The 20,625-nt window shown below is 46.5% G+C and overlaps 1 protein-coding gene across 6 annotated transcripts; it reads left to right on the top strand.

Moving 5' to 3' along the window:
* The first annotated feature begins 5,706 nt into the window (after window positions 1–5,706).
* LOC139702674 (zinc finger protein 83-like) lies at window positions 5,707–18,225 on the top strand. 6 transcript variants are annotated; one of them, XM_071604352.1, is made up of 6 exons: window positions 5,707–5,796; window positions 7,509–7,580; window positions 9,770–9,857; window positions 12,662–12,788; window positions 13,460–13,591; window positions 14,829–18,225. In XM_071604352.1, the coding sequence occupies exons 3-6, from the start codon at window positions 9,789–9,791 to the stop codon at window positions 16,679–16,681; spliced, it is 2,181 nt and encodes a 726-aa protein (XP_071460453.1). In that variant the 5' UTR covers window positions 5,707–5,796; window positions 7,509–7,580; window positions 9,770–9,788; the 3' UTR covers window positions 16,682–18,225. The 6 variants fall into 6 exon arrangements, 3 of the variants coding, with proteins under 3 accessions (XP_071460453.1, XP_071460451.1, XP_071460452.1); XR_011705234.1 differs by lacking the exons at window positions 12,662–12,788; window positions 13,460–13,591; window positions 14,829–18,225 and adding an exon at window positions 10,350–10,485; XR_011705236.1 differs by lacking the exons at window positions 12,662–12,788; window positions 13,460–13,591; window positions 14,829–18,225 and adding an exon at window positions 10,350–10,485 and having other exon boundaries at window positions 5,707–5,792; window positions 7,453–7,580.
* Window positions 18,226–20,625: the final 2,400 nt, after the last annotated feature.

Genomic DNA, 20,625 nt, shown 5'->3' on the forward strand with positions numbered 1-20,625 from the left:
GGCAGGGGCGTGGCGATGGAGAGGGCGGGGCTCAGAGGGTAAAACCCACCCAGTGGGCGGGATTGGAAGACTGACGGGCAGGGGCGTGGCGATGGATAAGGCGGGATGCACTGGGTGAAACCCAACAGTGGGCGGGATTGGAAGGCTGACGGACAGGGGCGTGGCGATGGAGAGGGCGGGGCTCAGAGGTTAACACTCACCCACCAGGCGGGGTCGGGAAGGTTTGATGAGCAGGAAGGGAGCCATGGAGCGCGCGTGTCTAAGCGACTAAACCCCACCCAGTGGGCGAGGTCGGAAGGCTAACGGACACGGGCGGGACGTTGAACAGACCCTGCCTGGTCGGAGAAACCCTGGCGCCCGAACCCAGGGGCGGGAGTTTCCAATGTGCTGAGAATAGAGAACCTTTGCTGGGTACAGAAATGCTAGCAGTTGAGTTGGGTTGAGGTCGGCCTGCAGGGAAGTGCGGTGGTCCAGGATGTGCTGGACCTGAGCATGAACCCCAGAACGCAGGGTCTTAGTGGGCAAGGGTGTGGGCGAGGCCTAATTATCCTGCTTTCCGCGTTTTTGTGTTTTATGACTGAAAACGGAGGTGAGACTCCCTGGGAAGCTGCGACAACATGGGAATGTGGGAGGTCACTTCGCCCTTGGGGAGGGCCCCTGGGTTAACATTGGGTGATAGGATCTAGTTCGGTTCTTGCTATTACAATTAATTTTAGCAATTGAATTCAAAAACCCTGGGATTATCCATGAAGTCGATGCGAATCAGAATGTGAAAGGAAAAATGTGGCCGGGCAGCATTTAAAATTTCACCCAGAGGCCCTCAGGATATAAATCCGCCCCCCCCCCCTCCTGTGTCTGACTTCACAGTGTTCCTGGAACTAAGCCAAGGGTTTGGTACCTGTCGCTGGGGTGAATGGATGAAAGAACTAGATAGGGTGCTCTGATGGAAGTGGACATGGCAGGATGCACAAGCAAAGCTTGGGGATTTTTTTCTTTTTATCACAATCAAAGTTTTGCATTGAATGTATATAGGATATACATAACAACACGGTAAATTTCAGCTCTTCTGAAACCAAGGACACTTAATTACTGAGCCACACCCCCAGGCCTTTTATTTATTTATTTATTTTGACACAGTGTCTCACTCAGTTGATTATGGCCTCACTAAACTAATGGGGCTGGCTTTGAACTTTCTATCTGCCTGTCTCAGCATCCTGAGCCACAGGAATTACAGTAGTGCACCACCATACCCAGCTATATATGAAATTCTAATATGTTCTAATCCTCAGAAATTCCTGACCTCAAACACCATTGGATATTAACTGCCCCCCACACACAAACTCATAGACAACACTGAATCCCAGTGCACACGTCTGAGGTTTACCAGAGTCACTTGCAGAATATATGCACTGTAAAAATGTCACAAGGGTTTAGCCTCTTCACTTCTGCCTCCAAATATCCAATGGGTGGCTAAAGGCAGGACTGAGACATGTCATCTCTGCCTCCATTTTACATCTAACTCTTTGGCTCCAAGTCACCTTGGATTCCAAACAACATTTGACCAGATAAACATCTTGTGTGGACTCCAGACTACCTCACAGCAAGAGCAACTTTCTTTATTCAGGAAGAGGCTCCACCTGGCTAATCCTGAGATAATGATGGACTACATTGAGGTGGGAATTTAAAAATAAAGGGAAATATACTGAGTCTCAAAGGAAGTGCCCATGAACTGTGGTGAAACAGACTGGTCCAGCAGCAGCAAGTAGCACTCTTGGAGGACAAATCCAAACTTTATTTTTCACAAGCAGGACCAGAAGAGAACAAACTACAAATGCTGAGCACTGATCCTCAGTTTCTCACAACATTTAGAGGCTATTTCGTGCCATAAAATTTCTACTCCACATTATGAACTGTGGCTGAGTGGTAAGGCACTTGCCTAGCTGGACTAGATCCCACAAGACTGTTGCCGTTTCAAAACAGAGTACTCAGACTCAGATATTTTCAATACAAAATGTAGGGACTTAGGGTTAATTAGGTTTGCTGAAGAAATGATATAGCAAGGGAAGGGAACTTACTCTTGCCCCAGGCATTCGTTTCTCAGGATAACATTTCTACAATTTCATTTTACAACTGGATCTGGTTTTGCTACCTCAGAACCACTGAAATGCATAAAGCACCCATGAAACAAATTTCAGCGCCCCACTGATATGTCCTTGATTCATGCCCTTCAGCCTTGTAACCTGAGGTCAATACTCAAGCACAAGGAAAACATGATATTTGCTTGCTCTGACATCGCTCCACCTCTAGCCCAGGACCTAGGAACTGTTCTTCTATGAATATTAACATCAACATTCTAAGGATTAGTCCCGTGCTCCAGAAATAGCCAGGCTTCTCCCTTGAATGTATATGCCTTGCTTTACCCCAGAGGAGACTCCATTTAGAGAGGGCTCCTATTCTTTCTTGAATATGTATTTACCTCCTAAATAAATCACTTTGTATGCCTTTTGCATGTGCTGAAATTCTTTTCAGTCATGTGTGCCAAGAACACAACTGAGACAATTTTCCTATTCTCTCTGGAAGCTCCTCAGAGTCTTCTCCAAACACATCTCTTCCCCTGTCACAAGACATCACTTAGAGAAAATCACCTGCTTTGGCAGCAGAGAAAAGCCTTCTCCTATGCAAATCCCCAACCCTTGCTCTCATTACCCTTTTTTAAATTGTGTGTGTGTGTGTGTGTGTTCTCCCCTGCTAGGGATTGAACTCAAAGTCTTGCACATGTGCTACTTGAGTTACACCTACACCAACTGGAGCTATAACTCCAGCCCCACTCCCCCTTATTATAAAACCTCAAAGTCATTGTCAGCCAGTTTGGGGGTAGGGGCTTACCAGGCATTGAATTCAGAGTTAGCAACAGTATGCAGCTATTTCCTCACTTACATTCTACAGTTGCAAAATGTAATGTAGAGTGGGCACTCTACCACTGAGTCACGTCCACAGACCTACTTTGTAGTTTATTAAATAGAGACAGGGTCTCACTGAGTTGCTTAGTGCCCCACAGTTACCGAGGTTGTCTTGAAATCCCCATCCTCCTGTCTCAGCCCACTGGGATTATAGGCACCCACCACTGGGCCTAGACATTGTCAGCCTCTTGAAGAGAGAGATAAAGAAGCAGGTACTCTTCTATTCCCAATGTAGTTCTACTGACTAAAGTTACTTTCATGTGTTTACCTTATTTTTTGTGGGGGGCGGGGGTGGTGGTGACTGGTCTGACCTGATTTATTGAATCCTCAGAGCCAGGCCTCTGATTGAGGACCTCAATACCAAGACATATAAAAATTAGTTTTTCCTACTGAAAATGAGGGAAGCAATTCTCTGCCCCTCCTTTTTAGACTTTCACCTTAAAAACTTGAAATTTAATCTATTTTCTCCTGTGCTTAAGATGCATATAAATTCTTTTGAAAACTGAATAGGAGTGTTGTCAGCTTTATGACCCAGAAATGTCTTCAAGGACCAAAAAGCCATCTCTTGAAACATCCCAGTAACTGAGACACGGTAGACACCAGACTCTTCAGGCATCTTGCTGAAATTTGCAATCTCTTCCTGTGTTACCCACAACATTATAGTTTAAAGCTTTATTCAATTACAGTATTTTCTTCTTTCTCTCCTACATTGGTAGGGAAGATTTCTGAGGTGGGAGGTAATTGTGCTTTTAATTATATTTTCCCATACCACCTGTTGGCAAAAAAAAAAGCATGCACTCAATGGTTTACAACTAGTTGGAGGAAAATGTTCTCAGCTCCCAAGACAAGTGGCCTTCACAGGCAGCTTTAATCCCTCACCCTAACTTGCTACACTACTAATTTCCAACCCAAGGAAGCAAACCCGGTCCAACAGGTCATTTAAGAGATGCAAGGATTGCAAAAGCAGAACAATCAGCCCAGGTGGATGACTCCATTTTCACTGTTCAACTTGACTTGGGGACTCCCTGCATGTGCTTAGTCTGTAGGAATGATCTCCAATCTTTTTGATTTAAAAATATCTACTGTTTTGGAAAATGGCAATTTTCAAGCCAGCCTCAGGAATGGTGAGGCGCTTAGCCACTCAGTATGGACAGCGGTGACAGTGTCTGAGATTGGGGTCCCTGATGACTTCATGGCTGTGGCATACTTGGTGACTGGGAAAGTTTCTGTGCATAGGCATAGTGTGGGAAGCCGTTCTCACACGTGATTGGGTACCTCCCTGACTGGGTGTGAGGCGCTCAGGCCAGCTGTGTCTGAGCTTATCCCCACCCTTTTAAGGTACAAAAGCCTGTCCCTGTGGGGGTGTGACTGACCATTGACCCTGAAACCAATCACTGACCCTGACCTTGGAATGCTGTCCCCCTCGACCTTCATTTCATGGAATTTTCCCCTGAATTTTTTGTTCCCCAATAAAAGACAACTCTCCGCGTGCTCCCCCCTCTCTCCTGCTGGTCTCTTGTGTAAACCTCGCTAGCACATCAGGTGGCTGGAGTCAGGAGCCGGGAAGGGCCGTCTCTTAGCTGGGCAAAAAAAAGGTAAATTGAGTTTATATGTCTTTATTTTGATCTCACTAGTTAACTTCTATGTTTGGAACCTCTAGTATGAAACTAGCGTGCTGGTCGCACAGCAGCATAGGATGCCCGGTTGCTATGGAGATGTCCTCCATGCTAGAGTCTTATCAGCTTGGACCTTATTCTCAGGCAGGGCAGCTCCTGGGAATGACGGAACGTCCTTGCTAAGATAGCCACAATATTTCACCAGTTCTGCTGCTCCTGAATCTGCCTCAAATTAGTAAATTTAAACAATGCACTTTCTTGAGAGCTGCACAATGCTCCTAACATTGCACGTTGCAACTGTACAATGTAACTGAGGAAATAGCTGCATACTGTTGCTAACTCTGTAACTTTTATGAGTACAAAGAATAATGCTTGCACAATCTTTAATCTGATTTAGAGACATATATAATAAAGACTGCTGGAGTGATTCCTTAAACCTGCTTCTGCATCAGAGAGCAGCTCTCCACTAGACCCCAGCTGTTTTAGCTTCAAGATCTGCCTGTGTGATTCTTATCTCTTCCAATCTCCCATCGCCCCTCCTTGGAACCTGCTACTTTGGCCATCCTGATCTTGGCAACTCAGTGAAACCCTGTCTTCAAATAAAATACATATGGGGCTGGGGATATGGCCCAGTGGTTGAGTGTCCCTGGGTTCAATCCCGAGTACAAAAATAAATAAATAAACAGATAGATAGATAAAAACATCAAAGCATCTACTGTTTTAAAGTACAGCTTGCTGTCACCATTGCTGTGAAGCAGCTGTTGGTGATGTAAGTTATCACTGGCCTTAGCCCTGCTCGCCCCACGACATGGATGTGTTCTCTAGGAGAGCCTCTGGAGTTAGCACAGGTGCAGGATCGCCTTCAAAGTGAACTGAGAATAGAAATGGAAAAGAAGTTAATGCAGGACTTGAGGGACACAGTGAAAAATGGCACCATCTACACAGACGGTTTTGCATTTCAACTGGTACTTGCTACATATTTCCTGCCTGTCACTCTAAAGGGGCTCCAGGTTCCAAGTAAGAATGTCCGCAGCCACGCCCCTGCGCGCCCCGCCCCACCCGCCTTCTCCCGGGGCCGCGCCTCCTGTCACTCTGGCCCCGCCCCGCCCGCCGCGGCCCCGCCCACCGCCCCTGTTTCCCTGCCAGGCATCTCCAGGAGCGCTCTGCTCCTCCTCCCAGACCCGGAAGCTGATCACGGAGCAGCGGTCACAGTGAGGCACGTGAGTTCCCTGTTCAGTGGCTGCGTCTCCTCCAGAGACATAAGAATCACACAGGCCTGCAGCAGCGGCGCCAGGCAGGGAACCCGCCGCGTGTCAGGCTTGGCCGCCTGACCGCCCTGCAGCCTCCCCCAGCGCGCTGGCCTCCATCTGCACACCAGGCCCTGCCATCACCTGGCCCTGCCCTCCTCAGTCCTGCCTTCACCTGTCCTGTCCTCACCCAGCCATGTCTCCTGGCCTGACCCTACCCTCGCCCAGCCCTGTCCTCCTCACCTGCCCTGTTCCTCACCCAGCCCTGCTCCCCTACTGGCCCAGCTTTTGCCAGGCCTTGTCCTGCTACCTGGCCCTACCTTCACTTGGCCCTGTCTACCTTGGCGCTGTCCTCCTCACCTGCCATGTCCTCCTTGGCCAGGTGTCCACCCTGCAGGTCTTCCCTCCATTAGTCTCCCTGTTGTCTACAGGAGGTGACCTGGGCCTGTGTGGTGACTTCCAGGGGGTCATCTGATGCCATCTCCAGGTAGCAACAGCCAGATCTGAATGTCATCACAGAACACTAATTGGGCAGGTGGCACAGATTCCACCCCAGGGGAAAATATGCTCCCCTGGAGGTGGGCATCCCAGACCATCCCCCTCCCTGTGATGTGTGGCACTAGGCTCTGGACAAAGAGCTGGACCACAAATGAGAGAAAGGAGACAACAGAGAGAGACCTTACACAGATGGCAAGGGATTGCAGAGGGAGGGCACAAGAGTGAAAGAAGAAGCCATAAAGCAGCAGAGAGAAGCAGATGGAGAAATCTAGAATCGCAAACTCCAGAGAGGCGAAGGACAGCCACACAGGGATATGGACAGAACAGGGGAGAGACCTCAAGCTATCTAGAGAGATGAAGGACATAGGGAAAGAGACAGAATCGGGGAGGGACCACAGACAGAGCGTGGGAGCAGAGGACACATTATCTGCAGGCATGGCAGAAGGCAGCTGTGGTGCTGGGATAAGAAGAGGGGTAACAGGTGACAAGGGGAGCCCAGAGGAGCACCTTAGAGAGGAGGCCTCGGAATGTGGGCATCCAGAGCATGGGATTAGGGGCCTGCAGCAGGCAGGGCAGATGGAGAGTGTGGATGGGGAAGAAAGAGGCGGAAATCTGTGGAGACTGGGGACAAAGACTGGGGAGAGACTGACTGGAGGTGAAGGGAGTTGCAGGAATGTGGAAGATCAGATGGAGGGAAGGAATAGAGGGAAGAAGGGGAGAAACCAGGAGAGGAGAGGGAAGCAAAGTGCGCAGGACGCCCTCCAGGGTGGGGGTGCTAAAGAAGCACAGTAGAGGTGATGAAAGAAATTGCAAAACTACTGCCCAGGAGGCTTGTGTATTTTAAAATTCTAGAGGTAACAGGATAGCTCCCTTATCCAGCCCGAAGGCAGTGACTGAACTCATTGTGTCCAGGGTCACCCTCCTTCCTCTCCTGATTTGTGGTGTCATGTAGGGAGTGTAGGAGATAGAAAGGGCAATTAAAGTGTTTTTGCTTTTGTCATGCTGAATGCAACAGTGACCACTCAGCAGAGAGTTTTTCACCTCTGGTCCTGTAAATGTGTGGGGATTTCTCCCCACCAACAAAGGGTGTCTGTGCCACCTGCCAAATTAGTGTTCTGTAATGACATTCAGATCTGGCTGCTGCTACCTGGAGATAGCATCAGATGACACAGACCTTTCTCCTACAGCACTGCCCCACATGGTGTGCCAGTCACCTTGAGAAGTTGGGACCCCCTGCTCAACACCTTGAGGGAAACATGGTACTTTTGTTTGCTTGCTTGTTACAAATAAAGTGACATAGGTTACAGAGGTATAGGCAGATGAAAGAGCCATGGTAAAGGTTAACTGAACCCTAGAAGGGTGTTCTGGGAACCCTGAGATACCAGGGAGGAGTCTGGCAGAGAACTGGTCATTATTAAACAACCACATATGCATTTTAGTGACTAGAGAGGTGGTATTGTTTGTGGAATGTCAGAGCAGTTGAAACAGGGTGGGTTTTCCCTGTATCAGACAGTAAAAGGAAGAGATCTTATCTAAGCTGCCCTCCCATCTCAAGGCTGGTGTCTCACTGCTGCCTGAAGAGAGTGTGTCTTTGCCTCTGGCTGGTGCTGACCCTGAGATCAAGCATTCTCAGCCCCTCTCACAGTCTGAAAATGGTGTGGTGTCCTTCCCCTGTGTATCATCAGTTTTCCACATGCAGAATCATTTGGTCATTGTCCTCAGAACACTGGCATTGAGCATTTCCAATCACATGAAATAAAGCCTCTTTTGTTTTCCATTCTTCTGTCTCTAAAAGATAAAACACTTTGTTAATTACATTTTTCTCTGTAATATGGACTTCCCTTTTAGACTATGATTGCATGCTGAAAATTTGTTTATATGCACTGTCTTCTAGTTCTGGAGTCATGTCTTCCAATCAAGTGTTCTCATCCACCCTAAGCTAGTGGTTTAATTTTCAGTCTCTTGTGACATCACCGTTTCTATATTCCTTTTTAAATGTCTTGTCCTCATATCTCTTCATGTCAGTACCACATTGCCCAGTTGATGACTCCCTCTTCTTTTTTCTTAGCTCTGCAGACATCTTCCTTATCTTAAAACTCTGCTTGCATTCATTGAGATTCCTCCAAGGATCACTTTGGCAATTCCTCTGCTGCCAGGCCCCACGCTGTTCTCTGACTGGGGTGCTGCCCCACAGTGGAGCCTTGCACCTCTGCTCAGCTTCTGTGTGTGCCACTGTCTCTTCTCCTCCTTTCACTCACACCTTACACACCATTCACCTCTCTAGTTCTCCGGGAGACTGCTTCCATGAACCCTAGAATCTTCTGGCCATTGTCTCCTAAACTTCATGCTGGGATGTTTAGTGGGCCTATCCACATTCATTCTTCCATGACCTCAGCTCCTCACATGCCTCCCTGGCATAGTCCTCAACATCTCAGGAAGGTTGGTCTCTACGTGGGGGACTTGGCTGGACACCTCCACATATATCAAAATTGTACAATGTATTATGATATTGGCAGTTTTTTTTTTTTATTGTATAGGAGAATGAAAAAAAATCACATGAGTTTTTCAGAGTAGAAAAGAATCGAGAGTACACACAGCTCTTGAGGCTTGGGAGAAAAATGGGGAAAGACCTGGCTCCTGATTGCTCTGCTTCCCCAGGGCCTCTGTCCAGTTCTACTACTGTGTCCTCTGCTTGCTCACTTTCAGCCACAGGGGCCTCTTTCCTTTTCCTGGCCGGAGCTTGCTCTAGCCTCAGGGCCTTCACTGGGTCCTGTCTCTCTACCTAGCCCTCTACATGGCCCCTGGGCTGCAGGTGGCCAACCCCTCAGGTCTTTGTTATGACATCACCTGCTCCATGGAGACTCCTTGATCGCCCCCAGCTCCTGTCACACTCCAGCCACAACCTGCCCCTACTCTGGTCCATGCATCTTGCTGTGTCTGTCTCTTTCTGCTCCTTTACTGTCCACTACCTGGATCCTGATAAGAACAAGGGTCCAAGAGATGGGCAGAGCCAGAAGGTGGGTGGTGGGCTCGACCTGCCCTTCTGGGAGGTGCTCCATGCTGGCTTCCCCTAAGTGTGATGAGTCATTTTACATCCATTCAGGGGTGAGGCTGGTGCCCAGCCTTAATAATATTTGAGGGTGATTTTCTTCTTTGTACCAGCATTGAGTACCAGCTCTGGAGTGGTACTGGGGTCAGCCTGAGATCTGATGATAGCTGATGGGTCAGTGGTGTGGTTCACTTTGGTCAGGACTAGGGGGTGCCCTGAAGGGGAGCCCAGTGCTGCCCAGGCCCCCGCTTGTGCAGCCTGTGGGCTTCACCAGCAGGGAAATGAGGCCCAAAGGAAGGAGTCAGAGAAGCCTTCTGTGCTCCTCCCTGCAAGAGCTTACTATGCCTGGGTCTTCCTGTGCAGTGGGCAGCCAGTAAACAGTATGTTTCCTCCTTCCAGGATTGACTTGTAAAGACTCATGTTACCTGAGGAAACACCCCTGAAGAGGAGGAGGAAAGAAAAGGAGTCAGGAATGGCTGTCACTGAGGTACAGTGATGCTGTCAGGTGGTCCTGAGTCCCCTGTGCAGTGCTGAGCCTGGGAGCTGCTGGCCTCATGTGACTCTGTGACCTCCTGCCTGTCAGGTGTGCCTGCACTCCCCTGGGCCTCCCCATCCTCTGCGCTTAGATTCCATCCCACTGTGACCTGTGGCAGGGAACCCATGAGGAGGTGCCACCAGGTGTGGCCCTGGGAATCCTCTGTCATTTTTTGTTGATCTTTTAAAAAAGTGAGTGTGATGTTTGGTGGTGTCCCTGTCCTCCACACCAGTTCTCTCGCTCTAGTGCTCATTGTTTCCTGCCTTTTGCTTCTGTTGCCTTCAGTTGGCTCTTTCCCCTGGAGGTGTATGGTTAGTTGACCTGGGTTTCTTCGTCCTTGTTGTGAAGTTTCACTACCCTAAGGTCTTTCTTTTATTTTTATTTTTTATTTCATTGCATTCTGTGAGATTTGGTATGTTTATTTTTGTTTTGCTTTTGTTTCAGATATTTTCTGAATCCTGTTCCTGTCGTTACCATTGGAAAGAAAATGGGGTCCTTCCAAGTATCTGAAACTGAATCTTAAGATTTGTGACCCAATCTGTATCAAATGAAAAAATAAATAAAGCTGGGTGGTAGCTTAGTGGTTAAGCATCCTCTTGACAATCCCCCCTAACAATAACAACAAAAAAGGCTGGCAGTGTCACTCAGTGGTGAAGCACCCGAGTTCAGACCACAGTACCATAAGTAAGTTTTATGAATTTTAAAATGAGGCGCCTGCATTCATCTACATCGGATTGGTTCTACCCTAGGCTGTGAATGTGCTGCCAGTAGTGGGGGCGCCTTCCTGTGCCTGCCCCTGCCTGTGCACCTGCAGGGACCTGCCAGGCAGATCCATGATGTTGCCCTGCACTTGGTCCACGTCTCTCACGTAGGAAACCTGCTGTCAGTTTCACTGGACAGTCTCTGCCCCTAAGTCTCCGATTGCTCATGTTCAGCTCTGATTCCAATCACCTGGGCTGGGTTTTGCTCTGTAATTTTGTATTCCTTGACCCAACGGAAATTTCATAGGGCGTCTGTGACACTATCATGTGTGCAGAATGATGGGAATCCTTCTTCCTCTCCTGGGCCATTTTTTATAAGTTAGTGCATGTAAAGCATTTAGGAAAAGGTGTGCACTCAGTAGTGTCACCACCCAGGACACTACTCTGTGGTCCTCCCCTGCTGTTGAGATTTTGCTATTGTCCACACAGGGTGGACTTATCTTCTCAGGACACAGATCATGCTCTGGCTCACCCAGACCCTGAGCATCACCTGGTGTGTGGAATACAGGGTCTCCACTCATAGATACAGCCTGCATGTTTCTTTTCCTCTCTTTCCATCTGCATGTTTCTTTTCCTCTCTTTTGTAATACATCCCCAGTCTTGATTTGTTTTGTTTTGGTTTTGGTTTGTTTTTTTGACAGTGTTTTGCTAAGTTGCTGAGGCTCGTGTTGAATGCGAATCCTCCTGAATCAGCCTCCTGAGTCTTGGATTACAGCTGTGTACCACTGTGCCCAGCTACTATGTTTCTTGTGGTGTCTGTAAGGAAGACATCTATACAGATGTAGCGAGTATTTTATCTTAAGGAAAAGTGTAATAAAACACAACTAGAGAGATTTAACATGCTCAAATATACCAGATCATGTGAGAATATAGGCAAAGCAAGTTCAGTTTCTCCTTGTATATACTCCGCACCCAGAAAACTTCTGTGATCCCAGATGAGAGGGTTTTTGTCCGCAACCAGGCGAGCGGTTCTTCAGAGGGCACCTTGTCATTTCACCTAATCCTGACACTGTCTGTGTAGACACTCGATGGATCCAAGAGCTGAGGTCTCTGTCCCACAAGAGTGCCCGCTTTTCAGATATCAGTCTTAGGCAAAAGTGTGGCCCATGATTCAGAATGACCATCTGTAAATGGGGCTTCCTTCATCCCCTCCTCACATTGAAAAAGTGGTCAGAGTGCTTTGTAAATCTGAGAAGGACTTGACTTGCATTTGCCTTGTGGTAACGCCTCTTCAGAAGAGACAGGCGAACACGCGGATGGAAGAGGTGCATAGCCAAGGTGTGGGGCAAAGGACGTGGAGCTCACATGACTTTGTGTGCTGCGCCACACTTCAGGACCCTCCACCCACACGTTGATCTGAACACCCTTTCACCCCGTCCTGTTGAGTTTTTTGGAGGCTCCATTATGTAGGCAGGCTTGATTACATCCTGGGTGATGGTGATCAGTTGGGACTTCAGTCCCTCTCCCTTCCCTGGAGGTAGGTGGCAGGACTGCGTGTTACAACTGCCTCTCCTGCCTGTGTCTTTCTGGGAGAAGCCCCTTTGTGAAGCTCTCTAGGGGGCTCTAGGCACCTGTCTTCTCAGTAGCATAGAAATCCTTCTTAGCTCTCCAGGGATTCCAGGTGAGCTCCACATCAGCAGACAGACAGATACCAAATGTGTATTTACAGCCTCACAGTGCAGCTCTTCTCACTTGATTCAGTTGCATGCTTACACTTCTCCTCCCTTCTCATTTCTCTTTGTTTACTTCTTTGCAGTAATGGGGTTGAACCTAGGTCCCCTCTGCCATTACATCCCTACTCCTTATGTTCTTCATTCTCAGAGAGGATCTTGCTATGTTTCCCAGTCCCACCTCCAATTTACAATGTTCCCACCCCAGCCTGGGGATAGCTGGGATACAAGCATGTGCCACCATGTCTGGGTTCTGTGGTTCACATTTTGCATGAAGATTATAACTGTCCCCAGTGCCCCATTGTGAAGCCTGTTTTAATTTCAGGGTCCACTGACATTCAGAGATGTGGCCATTGAATTCTCCCAGGAGGAGTGGAAGTGCCTGGTCCCTGCTCAGAGGGCTTTGTACAGGGACGTGATGCTGGAGACCTACAGGAACCTGGTCTCCCTGGGTGAGCTTGACTTCCCCACCCTGCACCCGCCCCATGCCAGGATCTTCAGTGCATACCTTTGTGTTTCCCCTTTGAGTTTGGGATCCTCTGAATTGACTGATTGACTGAAGCCCTGGTGCAGGCTAAAGAAAGCTTCATAGTGCAGCCTCTGCACTTTGTCCCCTTCCTTCAGATGTTCTGCCCCCTTCATGATACTGCAGTGGTGGTTCCAGAGCTGAAGCACAACATAAAGCCCACAGCCGACTCTTAAAATATCCAGTTCTACCCAGATGCGATGGCACATGCCCACAATCCCAGTAGATTGGTTCTCTGAGGTACAAGGATCAGAAATATTCCTGTAAGTTCAAAACCAGCCTCAGCAAAAGTGAGGTACTTAGCAACTCAGTGAGACCCTAAATAATATACAAAATATGGCTAGGGATGTGGCTCAGTGGTCAAGTCTCCCAGAGTTCAATCTCTGGTACAACAACAACAACAACAAAAATTAAAATACCCATTACCTGTTTTCTGTCCGTGTGCTTTTGATTCAGTGGTTCTTGGAAGAGAGGTAGGTACCTACATGATATAGTGAAATATTTTCTGTATCCCTCTGTTATGTCCTCTTTCTCATGTACAGATAGGGCTGGATTGTGGAGAAGCCACAGTGCATCAGCTTCCTTTCTCTTTACAAGCAGGAACGTGTCCTTCAGACCTGAGTGTCCTCTCCTGGTTGGAGCAAGGGAGGGAGCTCTGGATTCTGAATGGCCCAGAGGAAATATCCAGGCCTGCAAATGAGTGGGCATGTGTGGAGGGTGTGAAAGCAGGTAAGAGCTCACATGGGCAGAGAGGCAGCTGCCCACTAAGTAGTGTTGGGGTGCTTTGGCAATGGGAGGGGTCAGGGCTAAGGTGATGTCCATTTCCTGGGCTTTACATGCAAGGAATTTGGTTTCAAGCTCCTTTTCCTCCTCTCCTCCTTTTCTCTACTCTCCCTCCTCTAAACTTTCTCTATGTATACATGAGGATGACATCCCCTTTGTTATCTGTATATATGAGTGTAACCTGATTTTGTTAAATTCCTTCCGTTTTTCTTCCCTTTCCTTCCTTCCTCCCTCCTCTTGTTCTCTTCCTTCTCCTCCCCTGTCTTCCCTGTATCTTTATGGTGTCCGGTCACCTCCTCAAACCCCTTTTCTCCCTTATTTTGCTCTAGTTTCTACATATAAGAGCAACCATTGACCCTCAATTTTTGAGTCTGTCTCATTTCACCTAGCACAATATTTTCCATTCCACCCACCAGCCAATGCCATGATTTCATTCTTCATTTACCTCTAGGTTTTTAAAAATCAGTGCTGTGAATTGGTAAAGAATGTCTCATTTTTTATACTAAAGATTCATAGTTTCCTTTTTTGAATGAGATTTGTCAGCCTTCTCTCATGATCATTATGAGATGGTCCTTTTTCTGTTCATTCACTTTCATTTACCATTAGAAATCCAATAGACTTATTTACATTAACTACAGCAGTTTAATTCTCACAGTTTGGGGCCTGCAAAGTCCAAGATCAAGGTTCCTATTGAACTAGTTGATATAGCATGAGTTTTTTGGACTAGAGGTTTTTCAAAACTAAGCTTCCACCAGGGTCTGTGGCACAGGCCTTTAATGCCAGCAGTTTGGGAGGCTCTGGCAAGAGGATTGCAAGTTCAAAGCATCCTCAGCAGCAATGGCAATGCACTGAGCAACTCAGTCAAACTCTGACTCTAAATAAAGTATAAAATAGTGCTGGGGATGTGGCTCAGTGCTCGAGTGTCCCTGAGTTCAATCCCCCATACCCAGAAAATAAAAAATAAAATAAGCTTCCCTGAAAAAAACTGGATTACATGTAATCAAGCTTTCCTTTTTTAAAATTCCTGTTCATTTTTTCCTTACCAATTAACAATCATGATCATAAGCCCCATAACTGTTGTCAATACAAGTATTACTTTGGTATAACCTTATATATTTCAGTGTAAGATATATATTTAGCTTCAGTAATTAGTCATAAACCTGTGGTTTCTTATATCTTCTAGACATCACTCCTAAATGGGTCATCAAGAAACTTCCATGGAAAACGAACAGCAGTACGGGAGAAATAGTCCACATGGTGACATTGCAAACATGTGATGACCGTGCCATTGAAGGATCATGCTTCGATGAAACCCGGAAGAGTACATGGGACTTATGTTGTTGGAGCAATGTAGGAAGACATCACACAGGATTTTCTATTGCTCAAGAGGAAAGTCCCCCTGGTTGCAGAGGTGAACGTGGAGGCAGGGATGCAGGGAAGGTGCTCATCAACAGTTGGCTTGGATTCAGCTTTCAGTCACATCTGCCTGAGCCACAGTCCTTTCAAGATGAAGGGAACCTTCATAAATGGATCGATAGTGAGCAGGCTCTCGACAATGGCTCCTTGCTTCCAACCCACCAAAGAATTCCTTCTAGTGTCAAAGCAAACATTTCTCATAAATATGAACATGATTTTATAGATTCTTGTTTGTTTATACAAGAACCAAAAACAGACATTCCTCCAGCAGCTCACAAATGTAATGAGTTTGGAAAATCCTTTAATCAAGAGTCACAATGTACTATACATCAGACACTCCATACTAGAGAGAAACAATTTATGTGTGATATATGTGGCAAGGTCTTCACTCAAAAATCAAAACTTACACGTCATCATAGAATTCATACTGGAGAGAAACCTTTCAAGTGTAATGAGTGTGGGAAGGTCTTCAATCACAGTTCACACCTTGCACAACATCAGAGAATCCACACTGGAGAGAAACCTTTCAGATGTGATGACTGCGGCAAAGTCTTCAGTCAGAAGTCCTACCTGGCAAACCACCAGAGAATTCACTCTGGGGAGAGACCTTACAAGTGTGATGCATGTGGCAAGGTCTTCAATCAGATTTCACACCTGGCAAGTCATCGTAGAATCCACACTGGAGAGAAACCTTACAAATGTGATGAATGTGGAAAGGTCTTCCACCAAATTTCACACCTTGCACAACATCGAACCATTCACACAGGAGAGAAACCTTTCAAATGTAATGAGTGTGGCAAGGTCTTCAGTCGCAACTCGTACCTCGTTCACCATCTGATAATCCACACTGGGGAAAAACCGTACAAATGCAATGAGTGTGGCAAGGTCTTCAATCAAAAATCGATCCTTACAAGTCACCAAAGAATTCATACTGGAGAGAAACCATACAAATGTGATGAATGTGGGAAGGTCTTTAATCAAATTTCACACCTTGCAGAACATCGAAGAATTCACACTGGAGAGAAACCTTACAAATGCAATGAGTGTGGCAGTGTTTTCAGTCAGAAGTCATCCCTTGCAAATCATCAGAGAATCCACACAGGAGAAAAACCTTTTAAATGCAATGAGTGTGGCAAGGGCTTCAGCCGTAACTCATACCTAGCAGAACATCTGATAATCCATACTGGAGAGAAGCCGTGCAAATGCAATGAATGTGGCAAAGTCTTCAGTCAAATATCACATCTTACATGTCATCGCAGAATCCATACGGGAGAGAAACCTTACAAATGTAATGACTGTGGCAAGGTCTTCAGTCTGAATTCATCCCTAGCCCATCACCGCAGGATCCATACTGGGGAGAAACCTTACAAATGTAATGACTGTGGCAAGATGTTCACTCAAAATTCACATCTTGCATGTCATCGCAGAATTCATACTGGAGAGAAACCTTACAAATGCAATGACTGTGGCAAGGTCTTCAGTCAAAATTCACATCTTGCATGTCATCGCAGAATCCACACTGGGGAGAAACCTCACAAATGTAATGACTGTGGCAAGGTCTTCAGTGTGAACTCATCCCTAGCCCATCACCGCAGGATCCATAGTGTAGAAAAGCCTTAGTAATCAGTGTGTGCAGGGTCGGGGGTCACATTGTAATCCCGGCTATTTTGCAAAAATCAGGAGGATGGCACGTGCAAATTCTGCTTGGACATAATTGTGAGATGCTTACAAAATGAAATAAAGGGCTGGGGATGTAGATCAGTGGGAAAATGATGGTAGAGCATGTTTCAGTCCCTGGGTTCAATTCCCATACCCCCAAAGAGGAAAAGAAATGCAATGAATGTGTTGAGGACTTCAGTCACATTGGCACATCACATGCCAAGCATTTATGGTGGAGAGAAACCCTATGAATATGATGAATGTGGCAAAGCCTGTAGGGTGCATCTGGCCTGGCCTATCATGTGATCCACACCAAGAGGGCATGTCAAGGTTTTCACTGACATTTCCTATCACTCAGATTGTCAAGATCTCATCCTAGGAAAAAATCACAAATGAATTAAGCACAGTCTTTGTCAGAATACAAGTCATGTAATACCACTTGATTTCCTAGTGGAGAAATTATCTTCTATGTGTAATGACTATCTGAACCTTTAGGCCTCATTTAAAGCTTGGAAACTTTCAGTCAGTCTGTGATGGAGAGGAACCTCATCCATAATTTGCTATAAACCCACCTTAATGTAAAAGTCTGTCATCAGGATTCCTGCTGGAAAAAAACTTCACAAATGTACCAAGGTGGCAAATCATTACGATGCACTCAGCCCTCTGTACACGTCAGGTAAGGCACAAAAGCATGACTTTGGCCAAGCCTGTCTTCAGTGCTCATGTCCCAGTGGACATCAGTTGATCCACGCTGGAGAGAAACCATGGAAATGTCTGCAGGTGCCAAGCTCTTCTGGCACAGTTCACAGCTTGCACAACCTGGGAGAAGACGTCCTAGAGGTAGAGCTTGCATGCAGTGAGTGTGGCACCCCCTGCATTATGAGTTCAAGCAGTGGTCAGAGTCCACACTAAAGAGCAACATCCGTCACAATCACAGCACATAGCACAGACTTCCATGCCTCAGAACCAGTGGGCATCAAAGAGACACCTTTGAGGAAGCTGTGACAAAACACCAGAGAACAAGGAGGAATGATTTAATTTGTGCCCAAATTAATCATGTGCCCCAGAGAGCAACCATCCAAGTGTAAGGAATGTACTGTTTCTTTTTCAAACATTTGCGATTTTCTTGTCCTGAGAGGATTTATTCTGGCAAAATCAGACAGACATGATGTACGTGTCCTTTTCACTGTGCACAGGACACCCAATGTTCTCCCCTTCATTTGTTCCCATTGGAAATACCTCATGTTTTTCTTTGTAAAGTGATTGTTCATGTTCACATATATTTTCTTTCTACACTTAGTAGAAGCACAATCCCTTGGAGAAATGCTGTGTTCCCATCTCTGTAGTCTGACTAGGATACTTACTGTGTATAATGAAAGTACAAAATGTAGTTCAGACTGACATTCTGCCCTCACTGTTATGGAACATGCACTGTATTATTTCTTCTGTGCTAATGAGGAAAGGAACATGATTGTTGGTAATAATAAAAAAGAGACTAAATTTTATTACATGAGATTTATGATACATTTTTTAACAAAACTGCATGGAATTCACTTTAATTTACATAAATGTGAAAATTGAAATACAGCAAGAATATGAAACATAAGAAAATTCAGGGAATAAGGATAAAAATATCTTTTTATTCTTAAAGTGCTTGTGAGAGAGATATACTGAAAAGGTCAACGTTCATGAGTTTCCACTTCAGAATGAACACCCAGGGTGGAATTTCTCTTGTTTGTGAAGTGGAAACTCATGTATTTGCCCCTAACATTTTTGCTAGTTTGCACTTGTGACCAGTCCCAACTCAGGGCCGAACCCCACCCAGTTGGGCTGGTTTGTCAGGAATGGCGAAGCCAAACACTGAAGTGTTTGCAGACTTCACAGCATAAGGAGGCCTTCCAGGGAAGCAGGGTGGACTTGCTACACTTGTCCAGAAGTGGCTGCCTCCTCTTATGGGGGTCCTGGGTGGTGCTGGAGTGAGGGAACCTGGTCATCTTTAGAACTCCCAGCTGCTGCCCGAAGAAGGGAACACTTAGGGTTTATCAGCATCTTGCCCAGATGGCATCATAGAAAGGGAGCAGTGAGACTTGAAAGGTGTCAACAATAAACATCAAAATGGGTCAGACTCCAGCACAACCCTGAGTGTTTACTCCTGATTCTCTGGGCTCTTGGTTGGCATAGAGGAACTTACAATTTTTGTCATGTCAAATTTGCATTTCCTGATGCACCTGTAGGTCCCATTCTACAGTATGATTGTTGAAAATGTTTTTGAAATACTGTTTAGACAAGTTACCTAACGTTTGTATGGTAGTTCCATGAAAACTATTGTTTTAAATGTTTGGTAGATAATAGATATGGTTAAACAATTTTGCCAGGTCATTCATTGTGTTTGTTGCTGTGACAAAACACCTGAGAACAAGGAGGAAAGATTTGTTTTGACTCACGGTTTCAGACTCATGGGTTCCAACCCCTGATGGGCTGCCACCTGCTTTGGGCCATGTACTCATCATGATGGAAGGGCATGGGCAATGGGCTGGGCCTTCCCCTCTGGTACATGTTCAACCCTGGCTGCCTTTAGAGTGCTGAGGTACTTTGCAATAAATATGTCCACTAAGTGGCATCGTACTGATGGAGTGAGGCTGGTGCCCATCCTTAATAATACTTAAGGTTGATGTTGATTTTCTTCTGTGCAGCATTGAGTACCAGCTCTGTGTCCTCCATCCTGAGGGCTGAGATCAGCCTGAGATCCCAGGAGAGGTGAGGGGGGCTGCTCTGACGTTCAGGTTGGTCAGGGCCAGTCTGTGTCCTGAATGGGAGCCCAGTGCTGCCCAGTTCCCCACTGCTGCAGCCTGTGTGTGCTTCACCAGCAGGGAAATGAGGTCGAAAGAATGGAGTCACAGAAGTCTCCTGTGCACCTTTCTGCAGGACTGTACTATGCCTGGGTGTCCCTGGTGCAGTGGACAGCTGGGGACCATCTTCCCACATGCTGAGGTCCTCCCTGTGTGTGTGGCTGTGGCATAGGAAGGGTGTGATGATTCTGAGCCTTAAACAGTATGTTTCCTCCTTCCAGGATTGACTTGTAAAGACTCGTGTTACCCGAGGAAACAGCCCTGAAGAGGAGGAGGAAAGAAAAGGAGTCAGGGATGTCTGTCACTGAGGTACAGTGATGCTGTCAGGTGGTCCTGAGTCCCCTGTGCAGTGCTGGGTTGGGAGTTGCTGGCCTCAGGTGACTCTGCACTCCCCTGGGCCTCCCTCAGCCCCTCTCCTCTACACTTAGATTCCATCCCATTGTGACCTGGTGGCAGGGAACCCATGAGGAGGCACCACTGGGCATGGTCCTGGGAGTCCCTTTGTCATTTTTGTTAACCTTTTAAAAAAGTAAACCTGCTGCTTGGTGGGGTTCCTGTCCTCTCTACCAGCAACCTCTGCTAGAGTGCTCAGTGTTTCCTTCCCTTTGCTTTAGTTGGCTCATTTCCTCTTGAGATGCGTAGTCAGCTGTCCTGGGTTTCTTTGACCTTGTTGTAAAGTCTAATTACACTAACATTCTCCTATTTTCTTTTTTTTTTCTTCACTACATTTCCTGAGTTTTGGTGTGTTTGTTTTTGTTTTGCTTTTGTTTCAGATGTTTTCTGAATCCTTTTCCCATTGTTACATTGGTTGGTTAAGAATGAAGTGTTTCATTTCTCCATATTTGGGGGTGTTAATTTTTCTTCTGCACTCAGCTTCTGTATTTATTTCATTGTGCAAAGGAAGAAAATTGGGGTCCTTTCAAGCTTCTGAAACTGAATTTGAAGATGTGTGTGACCTAATTATGGACCCTCCTGTAGATAGATGTTCCTTGTGGATTTTAAGAGATGCGTTTCCTACTGCCCTAGGATACAATGTTCTGGTTTGGTGTGGGAGGT

This window comes from Marmota flaviventris, chromosome 18, assembly GCF_047511675.1.
Source record: "Marmota flaviventris isolate mMarFla1 chromosome 18, mMarFla1.hap1, whole genome shotgun sequence".
Taxonomy (NCBI): domain Eukaryota; kingdom Metazoa; phylum Chordata; class Mammalia; order Rodentia; family Sciuridae; genus Marmota; species Marmota flaviventris.

Bases quoted from the DNA above. Each gene is read 5' to 3' on its own strand.
- LOC139702674 (XM_071604352.1), top strand. From the start codon at position 9,789: ATGTTACCTGAGGAAACACCCCTGAAGAGGAGGAGGAAAGAAAAGGAG. The intron at 9,858-12,661 runs GTACAGTGATGC...TTTTAATTTCAG, and splicing joins CAGGAATGGCTGTCACTGAG to GGTCCACTGACATTCAGAGA. The intron at 12,789-13,459 runs GTGAGCTTGACT...TCTCTTTACAAG, and splicing joins CAGGAACCTGGTCTCCCTGG to CAGGAACGTGTCCTTCAGAC.